Source organism: Haemorhous mexicanus, chromosome 6 (genome assembly GCF_027477595.1).
Source record: "Haemorhous mexicanus isolate bHaeMex1 chromosome 6, bHaeMex1.pri, whole genome shotgun sequence".
Lineage (NCBI taxonomy): Eukaryota > Metazoa > Chordata > Aves > Passeriformes > Fringillidae > Haemorhous > Haemorhous mexicanus.
In genome coordinates, this window is record NC_082346.1 from 10,727,441 (window position 1) to 10,741,757 (window position 14,317).

General features: G+C 46.4%; 2 protein-coding genes and 1 pseudogene across 2 annotated transcripts; 1 reads left to right on the top strand and 2 right to left on the bottom strand.

Annotated features, from left to right (window-relative positions):
* Positions 1–517: 517 nt before the first annotated feature.
* LOC132328285 (olfactory receptor 5G9-like) lies at positions 518–1,825 on the bottom strand (annotated as a pseudogene).
* Positions 1,826–7,852: 6,027 nt separating this feature from the next.
* LOC132328286 (olfactory receptor 8A1-like) lies at positions 7,853–8,848 on the top strand. Its single transcript, XM_059848129.1, has one exon. It carries the CDS (start codon positions 7,853–7,855, stop codon positions 8,846–8,848), a length of 996 nt encoding a protein of 331 aa, XP_059704112.1.
* Positions 8,849–11,914: 3,066 nt separating this feature from the next.
* LOC132328535 (olfactory receptor 5M5-like) lies at positions 11,915–14,123 on the bottom strand. Its single transcript, XM_059848455.1, is given in 5 exon segments — positions 11,915–13,394; positions 13,397–13,469; positions 13,472–13,581; positions 13,584–13,637; positions 13,640–14,123. Coding segments are annotated over 5 exon segments (966 nt in total). The 3' UTR covers positions 11,915–13,149.
* Between the last annotated feature and the right edge of the window lie 194 nt (positions 14,124–14,317).

Below are 14,317 nucleotides of genomic sequence, written 5' to 3' on the forward strand. Positions count from 1 at the left end.
CTGTTTCTAGTTCCTTCATAAAGACCAATCTTGTCTTACCTCTTCGAGCTCTTTATTGTTTCATTTATGTACACAAACGTTTTATTTGTATTTTCAAACCCTACAGATCCATATTGAGAATTTGTTACAGTCTAAAATCATGACTTATAACACAGCAGGCATGCGGGCCTATTTTTAAATCAATTTTTATATAAATTAAGATTATTTCTCAATATAGAGAAAATGAGAATCTTTGTTGTTTTAAGTATTTTACACACAAACCCCTCGAGAATTTTCTGGCATTTTTTGGGCTATAGCCTCCCTTGGGTTTCAGGAGGACCTTTCCTCATCCCTCACTCACCTGGCTCCCCCTCCACAGACTTTGAGGTGTCCCAAACGACACCACCACCCCTGGACACCCCCATCTCCCTTTTTCCTCTCCCCCAGAGATGGCACAAAACGAGTCCAAGTGCCAGCAGGTCGGTACTTCCATAAAAGCCCTTTTCACATGGGCATCCCCCTCAAAAAATGGGAACAATCAAGGGAGGGCAGGGCAGCTCCCCGAAGGGTTGGAATCTCCGCAGCTCCTGTCCCGCAGCACAGGGAGTGTCCCTGAGGGTGGTGCCTCATCTCCCCCCCCGGCTCTGCTCTGCCACGCTCCCCCTTGGTTCCTGCGCTCCAGACAATGCCAGGAGATGTCTCCTCCCTTCCCTGCGGTGCTGCTGCAGGGACACCATGGCACCAATGGCTTGGAAAATGAATCTGGACTACAACCCTGGGATCCTGAGGGTCTGATATCCAACCTCTCTTCCCGAGGGTCCAAAATCCAACACCCCTCACCGCAGCGGGGTAGTCCTCTCCTTTCAGCTGACCAGCAGCCATGGGCGGACCAGGCAGCAAGGATCTGGCTTTTTGCTTTCCTCACGGCATTCCTCAAGTCCACATTGCTGGCTCAGCCTGGGGACAGTGACAGAATACCCCAGGGACATGAGCTTGTCCTGCTCCAGGGAGCGGCTGGAGACGGGCTCAGGTCCGTGAGGGTGGAGCTGCTGTGGCACAGAGCAATGGAGGCCGGGTGGGAGGCGCAGGTGGATGAGGCCTTGTGTCACCCGGCCGCCAAGCAGATCCGCAGGACGGCAGCCAGGATGGACGGGGAGGACACCGGGATGGACCTGGACGACAGCCAGGATGGACAGGGAGGACACCAGGATGGACCTGGATGAGCCATGGTGCTCAGCACGTTGAACCCCACCATGGCGGCCACCACGGCCTTGCTGGAGCGGGTGTCAGAGCAGGACAGGGCCAGCAGCAGGGGCCTGTCACAAACCAAGTGCTCGATGGCCCAGGAGTGACAGAATGGGACCTGGAACATGGGAATATGGCATGGAGAGTGGAGCTGAGCCCTCCAGCCAGCATCCCAATGCAAATCCTCTGGGACATGGGCACGGAGTAGAGCAGGGGCCTGCAGGTGGCCACGTAGCGGTCGTAGGCCATGGCGGCCAGCACCATGGCACTCGGTGGTGGCCCAGGTAACGAAGGAGAAGAACTGGGTGACACATCTCATGAAGGAAATCACCTTCTTCTCCACCAAAACATCCCTCAGGCTCCAGGGGATGATGGTGGAGGAGCAGCAGATGTCCAGCAGGGACAAGTGGCTCAGGAAGAGGTACATGGGGGTACAGAGGCGTGGATCAATCCAGATCAACATGATGACTCCCAGATTTCCTAGGAGAGTGACCACACAGAGGGCAAGGAACAAGATGAAAAACATCACCTGCAGATCTGCTTGGGTGGTGAAGCCCAGGAGAATAAATTGAGATGCAAACATCTCATTTTCTTCAGCCATACTGAACATTTTATATATGCAGTTCAGCTGCTTTCTGTCTTTAGACTGAAGTGTTTAATGCACATAAATCCATTGATAATGATAAGAATGTTAATTTTTGTCAAGCAGTTACAAAACCTTCAGTCAATAAAAGGTAAATTCTCCTTGAAAGAGAAAAACCAGGAGTTCCTGGCACCAGTAACCCTGTTCAGCCAATGTATTTGGAAGCAGGGGCATATTAAGCCATGAAGAAGGGAAATACCATATCAAAATAAATAAATCATAAATAATTTGCAAGGCTTCCTCCTAGTTCTTCTCAATCCACTTACACATGGAATTCCATGATTTTCCTGATAATTCCTGGGAAAATGAAATTATTTCTTATCTTTTGACCATCCTCTATGCAGCCTGAGCACTTGAGGAATAAATACCTGCTCCCTGTGTCCCAGGAAGAGATTTTCTAGGTGAAAGCATTGAAAAATGGGACTGCCCTTTGTGTATTTTTTCCTCGTGTAAGAATAAGAGCTGGGATTTGTCTTAACTCACTTTGCTTTAGATGTGATGCTTGATTTGGAGGTAAAAGATAAATTCATGTTCCATCTAGCTGTTCACCAGGGAGAGATCAGCAGCTCCTAAAACCCCACTCTACAACAAATAGAATAAACCAATATGGATTTTTCTCCTGGATAATCATGGCTTGATGGAGTTGCACCAGAGAGTAAACCAAGAGTAGGCACTGCTGGCTCCTGACAAATGGATCCAAAACTGGAAATGCTCATTATTTATTGCATGAGCCTTGTTTGAAGGCTGAACTCACCCCCAGAACCTGACGTCTCTTTCAGGTGTTCCATGGTCTCCTGGAGTTACTAAGGAGGATTTAGAGCTGCTTTTCATTACCCTCATGAAGATGACAGAGGTGTTAAAAACAAGGAAGACCAAACATTTTTGGGGCTGAATTTCCCCCCGAGAGGCAGAATCCACCTGCTGCCATCAGAGAATTGACTTTGATTTCTTGCTTAACTGAAGTCCAGCCTCACATTTTCTTACTTAACCAACCAGCTTTACTTTGTGTGATGGATCAGACACCTGGAATGGGAATAAACTCAATTCAAACCCATGGGTTATATTTTATTCTTGCTGAGAAGCAGGTGGTTGGTGTGGAATAACTAATGGAGTGTTCATCCTGTCCTTCTGTGGTGAGGATCTCCATTGTGGCACCCAAATTCCATAAAATCTTTGGGCAAAGCAGTAGAAGAGCTTCCAATGAGCTGCCCTAGGATTCACCAAGATTACCCCATCCAGCCTGGCCTTAAACACTTCCAGGGATGGGGCAGCCACAGCTTTTCTGGGAAATCCATTCCAGGGTCTCACCACCCTCTCAGGGAAGGATTTATTCCCAATATTCCATCTAACTCCACCTGAAGGATTCAGACAACCTGAAGCATCAGCTGAAAATTGTCCTGAGACAAAAATAAAGTGCAGTTTAAAGCATCATTTCCAAATGTGAGAACTTCAAACACCCAATATTTTCAACAGGCTCGAGAGCTGACACTTGGAAAATAAAATGTCCAGGTGGGATCAGGCACACAGTGCCATTGTTTTATTTATTGCCTACTTCTCAGCAAGAAGTAGGCAATAAATATTGCCTACTAAATATTGCCTATTGAAGTTTCCTGAGCAAGAACAAGGCACTTTGCTACCCAAGACTTACAGGAAAAAAGGAGGTTTTATGTAAAATAAAAAGAGATCATGTTTCCAGCAATGTCCAATAGATGATGGTGACAATACAGGAAATACTGATGGATATTTTTTAACCTTTTTCCCCTTCCAGTTCTCCATTTCATACCTTAAAAGGATTTTTGTGGCTCTTTAATGTCCCTTGGGACTGACAACGTAGTACCATAGTGCACCAAAGGAGAAAAAATAAGTTGTTAATGTAAAAACAGGAATTAAATTAATTTGGAAATTGATGAAATGCAACTTTTTACAAGGAAAGGGTTTTTTTGACAACAGAAACCAGGTTGATTTGTCATCCTTGCCAGCACCAAGTTTTCATCCAGAATGTAGAGAAATAAGGAAGCTGCAATTTTGATCAGGAGTTATTTCTTGCCTAAAAATTTGACTTTTTAAATAATTATCACCCTTCATCTTTTAATTTCAGGTTTTCAGGTTTTTCCTTGCTTTGCTTTGTTATTTTTCAGTCCCTTTTCCCCACTGCCAAAGGGCAAATCTCTGGATACAAACTCCGCTGATAATATTCCTGACTTTGTTTTTGGCAAACCACCAGGGGCATAAAGAGGAAAACTAATTAGAGCTTTGTTTGAAGGCTTTGAAAGGCAGAAATTGGGGGTGGAAAAAGGACAGGGCAAAGGTGACTGGTTCAATTGAACCTAGAAATTTACCTAGTTTTAAAATATGAAGCTATTTATTAATTAATTCATTGACTTGGGTTATGGATGACATCTCATTATCTCCAAACTGTGTTAAAACTGCAAATTAATCCATTTAGAATGTTATCCTTCCATCTTTCCTAGAAAGAGCTTTTCATGGGAGCTGCCTCCCTAATCCAGCCCAGAAATCACAAAAGTCTGGAATGTGGTTTTTTTATATGTTAAACCCACATAACCTTTAGACAGGGGACCCTGACACCTTTCACACAATCCTGGAATGGTTTGGGATGGGAGGGACCTGAAGGATCATCCAGTTCCACCCTGCTGCCATGGGCAGGGCCACCTTCCACTAGCCCAGGATGCTCCAAGCCCCATACCCATAAATATAAATGGATGTAAAGGGATAACTTGCCATCCTAGGGCCACAGATCTCCTAGATGTCTGTCCTTTCTGATCCAAAATTATAAATATATATTGAAATGCAATATCAAATGTACACTTTCCCAGTTTTTATGCATAAAATGCAAAACATTATTGGGTTAAATGTGTTCACCAGCACCCACATATTACTGGATTTTCTTCTCCCTCACAAGCCTCCATGAATCCCATTTCATTTCCAGCTGAAACCAAGGTATGGATTGAGAGCCCCAGCATGAGGGAGGGAAAAAAAAGAGCCAGAATTCCCTGTCCCTGATAGCACAACAAATCAGAATAAAAGGATTAAACATAAAAATCCAATTCTTACCTCACCAGAGGATCATCAGGATCAGAAGGTGCATTGAGGAACCCTCTCCATCAGCAAAACATTCTTCAATAGAAATACAATTTAATTTTTATAGTGAACATAACTATACTTCAGGGTCAGGGGTGGGTTTGCTCCAGGTATCCATTGCAAACAGCTCAGGCTGTCCTGGATGGATCCCTGGAGCAGCCAGCTGGGATTACAGGGGGTGAGAGCTAATCCAAGCCTCCAGGTAAGGAATGAGCCCCAAATGCTTCCAGGCTACTCCTGGCCTAGCAATGGGAGGTGTGTACAGGACTCACCTGTCAGAACATGATCCAGAGTCCATTAAACCTTCTTATTCTGCTCCAAGTATTCCCAGGAATATCTCAGCTGTCCACAAAGTACAGTTTGGATCCGCAGATGGGATTGATCAGTTATCAATAACAAATCCCATGATATCTTAGGTGGAATTAGAGGGATCAAGAGACTCCAGGTAGGCTGGAAGAGGATGTGCCATGTCCGAAGGAGACCCACGCAGGGTCACAGAATCCTGGAATGGTTTGGGTTGGAAAGGGCCCTAAAGAGCATCCAGCTTGTGCTGATGTTTTGGTTGGGTGTAGCTCTGCAAACAACAACATTTTAACATCAGTGTTGGAATTTGGTGAGTTTCCATACCAAAATTTCACCACTGACTCCCATTCATTCCTGCTTTATTCCCCATCCCCCAGGCACAACTTCAAACACTCCCTCTTTTCTCAAAATAATAAATAAAACCAGGCAATCCAGTTATTTCCATGGGAAACTTTTGATACTTAGAAAAGAATGACCAAGAAGGCAAAACAGTTTGAAGAGAAGTTAAATAATTATCAGGTAATTAAGTATAAACCTTTGAACTGTTTATCACTCAATCCTTCCTCTGCCTTTGTGCATTTTCCAAGAAAAATGGCAATTTTTGCTTTCATGAGTATTTCTGCTCCATTTCTTTGACATTGACCGAAATCAGATCTGTTTTATCTTTTTCCAGGACTGTATTGCACCAAATCACCACTGACTTCCCCAAAACCCTTATTTTTCCACCTTCCAGCTTGCTTCATAAATCAGAATCAGATTTATTCCACGCCTCCTGATGTTCTCTGAGGCAAGAGTCCAAACCACCAGGACAGCTGGCGACAATGAGGCAGGTCCAAGGTTGACCTAAATTCTATATTTTTTAATATCTGGTATTTATTTTAATTCTTAATCCAGTCTATCAAACTGGTATATTATATATCGTTCACAGTGGATAAAGTTCACATAGATTAATGTTTTATACCTTTCTGAGCTCCAGCAGGCTGAAACACCCAAGAACCAATTCAATCCTGGTCAGGGCTGGATCTGTGATCAAGACAAGGTGCAGATTAGAGGAAGATGTGGACATGTTGCTAAACTGGCAGCCAGGACTTCTGCAGAGGGAACAACCTCCTTGGGCTGAGCTTAGAGTTTGTAGGTCAAGGTGTGGATGGAGCCCCCAGGTGGGGTGATTAATGCAAATTAGTTCACTCTGGGACAATTAATCACTGTCTGAAAGTGCCCAGAGCTGCCTGCCCAGGTGTGGACATCTGGGCTGCAGGGACCTCACTGTGGAGAATCCCATCCTTGAAGGAAAACTGGGCTGCCTGGTGTCCACAGAGGGACATCAGCAGCTCCAGAGCCGGAGGTGCTTTGTGTGACACTTGGGGACCCTCTGACCAGCTGGTGCCACGTGTCCATGTGATGTGGTGGCTCATCCACGTGATGGACTTGAGATCCCGGAAGCACAATGGATTTTGGAATTCCATTAAATCCCTTTTTTTTTCCCTCTTTTCTTTGTTTATGTGCTGTGCCATGAGGAGCCCTGAGGGTTTTTTCCCAGGAGAGCAGAGGGAACATATTTACAGCCCTGTCACCCACAGGCTCAGAGTTGGAGTCAGGGAAAGAGCACATCCCTCTCCACAACAGCCTGGATGTTCCCTGCTGCATTTGGGATAAACCCTTGGTTCCCACCACCACAGCAAGGGCACAGGAGAAGCTGTAAATCCAAGAGAAAGAAGTTGGATTCCTTCTTCATATCCTCATACCCTCTTTTTTGGGGCTGTGCTGGAAAACAGCCATCCAAAAGTAGGATTTTTTACAGTAAATGGTAGTAATGGCTTTTGCAAATTGGTTTTTGTTTTCCTTAGGCAGCTAAAGCAAGATAAATGGATTTATGGAAGTGTTAAGGACAATTCTTATTTAGTTATGAAGAATTGTCAGCAGAATGCAGTTGTTAACAAATCAGCCTCTGGAATTGGATTGTTTTAAAATTAATTCCCATTCAAAGTAAGTCGTATCTTAATTTCCATGGTTTTTGGATGTTTCAGCCTGCTGGAGCTCGGAAAGGTATAAAATGTGAATTTATCCATGTGATTTTTATCCAGTGTGAGTGATATATAATACAACAGTTTGAAGGACTGGATTAATAATTAAAAGCAAAGAAAAAATATTCTTAATGTGGTGTAATCTGGGATTTCACTAGCACTGGGGCTTTCTCCCACTCCAGGTTTACATTATCTCCAATGAGATTCCTCCAAGGTGCCTGCTGAAACAAATTTCTTTCAAACCAAAAGGGAATAAATATCTGATTCTTTTCTTCAGTATTAATTAACATGTGCCAGAATAAATCCATACTTTCAGGTATCCAAGCACAGAATAGCAAATTTGCCATTTCTGTTTCTTTAAGCCCTGTGTTCTTTTCTAGGCACCTCAACTGATAAATAAAAAAGTACAGAATTTATGTTTGGAAAATATATGGAATACACCAAAGTATGGCAATTAAAATGGTGATCGATTTGAGTTAAATATGACCCAAAAGCGAAACACCGGGTTTTACAATTTTGATGTATTTCTTCCCTTTGCCTCAGCAGGTAACACCTGGCCATGGGAGGAAACTACACACAGCCCAAATTCATCCTCCTGGGAATTACAGACACTCCCTGGGCGCAGGCCCCTCTTTTTGGGCTCTTTCTGTTGATTTACGCCGTCACTTTGGTGGGGAACATCGGGCTGATGGTCTTGGTTTGGGTGGCTCCCAGCCTCCACACCCCCATGTACTTCTTCCTCACCCACTTTTCCCTGGCCGACGTCTGCTATTCCACCGTCATCTCCCCCAAAATGCTCACAGATCTGTTATTTGGGGATAAAACCATTTCCTGGGCTGGCTGCGTGACACAATTCCACCTCTTCGCTCTCTTTGTCACGGCCGAGTGTCACCTCCTGGCCGCCATGGCCTATGACCGGCACGTGGCCATCTGCCACCCCCTGAGCTATGTCCTGGTGGCGTCCCCCCGCGCCTGCTGGCAGCTGGTGGCCTGGTGCTACCTCGTGGCCTCCCTCAGCGCCCTCCTCTACACCGGCTGCACGTTTGGGGGCTCCTTCTGTGGGCCCCGCCGCGTCGATCACTTCTTCTGCGACGCCAGCCCCGTGCTGAGGCTGGCCTGCTCCGACACCCGCGGCTGCGAGACCGCCATCTTCGTCCTGGCCACGGCCAACGGGCTGGGCACCAGCCTGGTCATCCTGCTCTCCTATGGCCGCATCCTGCACGCCGTCCTGGGCATGAGCTCAGCGCCCAGCAGGGCCAGAGCCTTCCGCACCTGCGCCTCCCACCTGGCGTCCGTGTCCGTGTTCTATGGCTCCCTGTTCTTCATGTACCTGCAGCCGGCGTCACGGCACGGCAGCCGGGACAAGGTGGCCTCTGTCTTCTACACTGTGGTCAGCCCCATGCTCAACCCTTTCATCTACAGCCTGAGGAACAAGGAGGTGAAGGCAGCGCTGGGGAAGTGCAGGAGGAGGGTGTTAAACCTCTGCCGGCATCAGAGAGGTGCGTCTCGTGGCATCAGGGAGTCCTGGAATGGCTTGGGTTGGAAGGGACCTTAAAGATCATCTGGTCCTGCACTCCATGGGCAGGGACACCTTCCACTATCCCAGTCACTATTCCAAACTCCATCCAGCCCTGGCCTGGAACTCTTCCAGGGATGGGGCAGCCGCAGCTTCTCTGGGCAGCCTGTGCCAGGACCTCCCCACCCTTACAGGGAAAAATTTCTTCCCAGAATCCCATCTAAACCTACTCTTAGCTTAAAGCCATTCCCTGTTGTTCTGCCACTCCATGCCCTTGTGGAAGAAAACTGCTCCTCTATAGCGAGAATAAAAAAATAAAATTTAATTATATGGATTTTTCCCTTATCCTCAAAGTTTTATATAGGTTCTTCCATAGTTCCTCACAAAACTCAATTACAATATTTATCCTGGAGAAATAGACCCCACAGTCACATATTCCTTGGAAGGACACAGGAGTGGGAGCTCAAAATTGAATTTCCCTTGTGGCCACAAGGCTGTCGGAAGAAACCACCCAGAATTATTCCAGGGTATTATTCCAATTAAACTTTCTTTCTCTCAGGAAAAGCAAATCACAGCTTTATTGGTTTATAAATTATTTTGCACTGATCAATATGTATTTTTCTTGCAAAATTATTGTTCTTATCCCTAAACTCCAATAAAATTCCTCAAATAATATTCCTAAAAAAAAATTGTTACCTGTGAGTTATATATTAGAGCCAAGCTACTGGGGCGGGAGGGAGCATTTGGGAAGAATAAGAGCATTTTAAAATTTGGTTGATAAATGAGTAAGATAAAAGGCTTTAAAAGCATTTTTTTCTGACTTAGAGGGATAAAATACTGATGCAAGTCAGGATCTCAAGATACACCTTGGAATATCAAGGGGAATGCAAAACACATATTGAAAACCTAACAGGTGCATTTCACCCAAACTTTAAGCACTTAAGCGACTTGTTTTCCATAGATGAAAAAATCTTCAACACCTGATCTATGGATAGTTGGGGGCTGTTTGGGTCTGGAGAAGGCCCTAAAAAGCCAAAACCAAAAGTTCTCCAAATTATGGCTCAATAAAGAAGGCACAGGGACGGCCTCAACACTGGGGAGAGACCAGCAGTCCTTCATCTTTTCCTGGCAGGCACTTAGAATGGAATAAAACTCCTCCTTTCTGCTCATCCTAACAAATTCCAGAGGATAAATATCCTTTGTTGGTTTTGAGGGCAAACTGAGCACAATCCTGCAACTTTCTTTCACAATTCAGATGGTCTGGATAAGCTCAGCAGACGCTCTTCTTACCCCTATTCCCCTCACCCCCAGTTTGGTTCTCCCTCACCTGTTGGCACCTTTGGGGGTGGGATGAGTTTGGACTCTGCACAGGGATAAGCCCTGGCTGCAGCAGGGAAAGGTGGAAGCAGAAAACTTTTCCCTTTGGTATTGTGTTGTAGATGTTGGGATCTGAGGAGCTACATGAGAATTCACTTCTGTTTGAAAAGTAAATGGACTGTGAGTACTCTCCTTGTTCTCTGGGAAAAAAACAGCAGGAGAAGAGATGCTTTAAGTCTGGGGGAAAGCAGGAAAGGTAGATTTGGACCTGGATGAAGAAGCTGGAATTTGTATAATTAAATGACAAAGGTATAAATGTCAAATATAGATATCAAAGTTGGGTGGGAAGGGACTTTAAAGCTCATCCCATTCCAACATCTTCCACTAGACCAAGCCCTGTCCAACCTGGCCTGTAACACTTCCAGGGATGGGGCAGCCACAGCTTCTCTGGGCAACCTGTGCCAGGGCCTCAGCACCCTCCCAGGGAAGGATTTCTTTGTTGTATCCAGAGTAAACCCACTCTCCTTCAGTTCCAGATTTTCAGGTTTAAATGAAGAATTAAGAAAGCCCACCAGCAGGTCTGAGCTGCAGGGTCCCACCATACAGGTACTCACAGCTATTTCCAGCACAAGGGATGCTGCTCCCATTCCCTGAGCAAGAAGTGATCCTGAGAGACCAACCACCCTTCAAGGGATCACCAGCTTAACAAGATCTTCTGGGCTTTGCCAAGAAAGTTTCCTAATCATCATCATGGAACTTCTCAGAGGGCTTTTCAACAACTTCTTTCATTCATCTTAACAAGCCATTAGAGACTAATTAGCAAAGGAAAACAAGGAAGAAACTTTCTTCCTTGTTAAAGAGAAAGTGAACTTTTCCAGATGCTTTGTTTGTCAGATCCAGGCCCTGGGGCCAAAAAGCTGGAGGGTCAATGTGTTGGCACAGGACTGTGTTAGGAGACCTTAAAGCTCATCCAGTGCCACCCCCTGCCATGGGCAGGGACACCTTCCACTACACCAGGCAGCTCCAAACTCCATTCAACCCTGGCCTGGAACTCTTCCAGGGATCCAGGGGCAGCCACAGCTTCTCTGGGCAGCCTATGGCAGGGCCTCCCCACCCTCACAGGGAAAAATTTCTTCCCCATATCCAATCTAAAAGCTGTAAGTGTAAAGCCATTCCCCCCTTTCCTGCCACTCCAGGCCCTTGCCCAGAGTCCCTCTGCAGCTCTCCAGGAGCCCCTTTGGGCTCTGGAAGGGCCTCTCAGGTCTGACCTCTTCAGGCTGAGCTCAGATAGGGGTTAGTGCTGGCCTTGGCAGAGCTGGGTTAACAGCTGGGCTCCATGATCTTAGAGGGCTTTTCCGACCTAAATGATTCTGGGATTCAGTAACTGTTTCTACCCACATTTGCTCCTGGTCAGCATTCCTACCACTCCTTCTCTGCTCAGTTTCACTGTAGTTCCAACAGTTTGTTTTTCCCTCCTCTCTATCTCAGTTTATTTTAGAGGGGAAATTGCACAGTTGCTCAAAACTAAGCAAAGCCTGCTTAATAACAAAACCAAAATGTGAACAAAATGCTGGGATAGGGAGCAGTGGTTGTAATTCCACCATGATCCATAGGAGATGCCAGATGAGGGCTCCCTGCTCTTTGAGCAAGCCTGGGCTTTGAGTTGTGTCACTGCCTCCCCTGTGGTGGCACACAGGAAATTCCCCTTGGAATGGATGACTTTGGAAGCAGCTCCTTCAGCAGGAGACTTGCACTGTGTCCTGGTTCAGGGCAAATTTGGGAGAGAACCCCCAAAGGGCCCCCCTAGGAAATCGGATTCTACCACCCCTCCCCCAACCGGTCCAGGAGAAAATACTTCCTTGGAGAAAAGTGGAAAAAAACTATTTATTAAACAAGAAAACTTAATATTAAACAATAAAACCCCTTGCTGCTCCAAAGGAGATGACACACCCAGAAAGTCCCCTCCCCAGATTCCAGTTCAGCTCACTCAGTCCCTTATCAGTCCCTCCGGCGCTGGAAATGCCATGGCCCAGGCCCGGCCCGGCCCACCGATGCGAGCTGCTGGTGCTCTTATGGTTGTTCAGTCCAGAGCAGGTGTGAACAGGTCCAGAGAAAGGGGAAAAACGGGAAAAAAAGTGCAGTCCAGGGAACTTCTTTGCCTCAGCTAGCTAAACTAACTAAAAAGCAAGGAAAAAAAAGAGCCCTGTCCCGCCGTCTGTTCATCCGCAGAAAACACACAGTCCAGAAGCAGGAATGTGTAGGAGTGAGTTCAGTGTCTGAAAACAAACTGCGCGCCTCCTCTCCCCCCCTCAATCCTTGGAGCAAGTCTTAAAGGTGCAAAACTTACTATTCAGCATAAACGGAATGAGACGATTGGGGATAAAAGCATCATATAGTCAACCTAGGACACTCAGGTAAGTAAACATCATCAGCTTCAGGAAGTTTGATATATATATTCTATATATTGTAGCCTGGGACAGGAAGTTTGATATATATATTCTATATATTGTAGCCTGAGGGTTTATGTCCCACTTCTTTTTATATATATAAATTTATATGTATAAATATCTTAATACATATTTCTTTATGTATTTAAATAAAGTTTGTTTATAGAATTTCTTTTTTTTTTCTTCTCATATATATAATTTTAAATATATATACATTTGTCTTTGAAATATGTAATTGGCTTCTTGGCATCACAGGGAAGTAAAAAGAACCAGTGTTAAGAAATAGAGATTCAGGGACTGGGAAACAGCTGGGGATTTGGAGAAGTGCTGCAACTGCCAACTGGGAAGAAGGGAGAACACTTTCGAAAGTCTCCTGCTGCATTTTATTTTTAGCTGGGATGTCCTGATGTCTAAACAACCAGAGAGTGTCACAATCAGGCAGATGGAGAAAAGTTTCTCTTTTTTTTTTCTTCCCTAAAAGAAGGAAATGGTCCCAAGTTGCTGTAATCAGAAGAGATGAAGAGTCCCTGGTCCTCAAGCTCTACAAGTGGTCAAGAAGGGCTTAAACTCCTGAAATTAAAATACCAGGCAGCAAACACAAATAAAAAAGGAAATACTATTTTTCAGCTGTTTCCTCCCCATCAGTCTCCAGAGCCTGGCCTTCACCTCCTGGTTCCTCAGGCTGTAGATGAAGGGGTTCAGCATGGGTGTCACCATGGTGTAGAACACAGAGGCCACCTTGTCTGGCTGCTGGGAGCTCCTGGAGCTGCGCCGGCAGTACATGGGCACCAGGGATCCGTAGAAGAGCGCCACAGAGCCCGGTGGGAGGCGCAGGTGGAGAAGGCTTTGCGCTTCCTCGTGGCCGAGCGCGTGCCCAGGGCGGTGGCCAGGATGAGGGGGTGAGGGTGTAGGAGAGGAGGATGGCCAGGCCGGTGGCGGCCAGGCTGGAGCCCGCCACGAGGAACACGCCCAGCTCTTTGGGCGCGGGGTCCGTGCAGGAGAGGGCCCCTCGCAGTAGAAGTGGTCGATGCTCTTGGGGCCGCAGAAGCTCAGCCTGAGGGCCAGGCCTGTTGCAGGGAGGCATTGGTGACCCCAGCTAGGCAGGACCCGGCCACCAGGAGCACGCAGATCCCTCGGGACACGGAGAGGGGGTAGAGCAGGGGGTGGCAGACGGCCATGTAGCGGTCGTAGGCCATGACTGCCAGCAGGTAGCTCTTGGTGGTGGCGAAGGCCACGTAGAAATAGAACTGTATGAGGCACGCGGCGTGAGAAATGACCTTGTCCTCATCCAGGAGATCCCGGAGCAGCCTGGGAGGGATGCAGGAGGAATAGCAGAGGTCAAGGAAGGACAGGCTGCTCAGGAAGAAGTACATGGGCGTGTGGAGCTGGGCAACCAGCCTGATCAACACCAGCAGCCCCACATTCCCCAGCAGGGTGACCACATAGATCACCAGGAACACCACAAACAGGACAACCTGGACATGGCCCTGCTCAGACAATCCCAAGAGGACAAAGTGAACACTGGCGGTTCCATTTCCTTTGGCTACCATCCTAATGCAGGTGCTGTGGGAAAGCCGAGATGGAGAGTCAGGATATTCCTGTTTTCTGCACAAACATGTTAAAAATGGCTGTGTTTTTATCAGCAAACACAGCCTGGAGATGCAGAAACTGCAGAATTTACTTTTTGGTTCAAAATACATTTTAAAGTAGTCAAAGTTCACTACTGAGTTTGTTTCTAATAGTT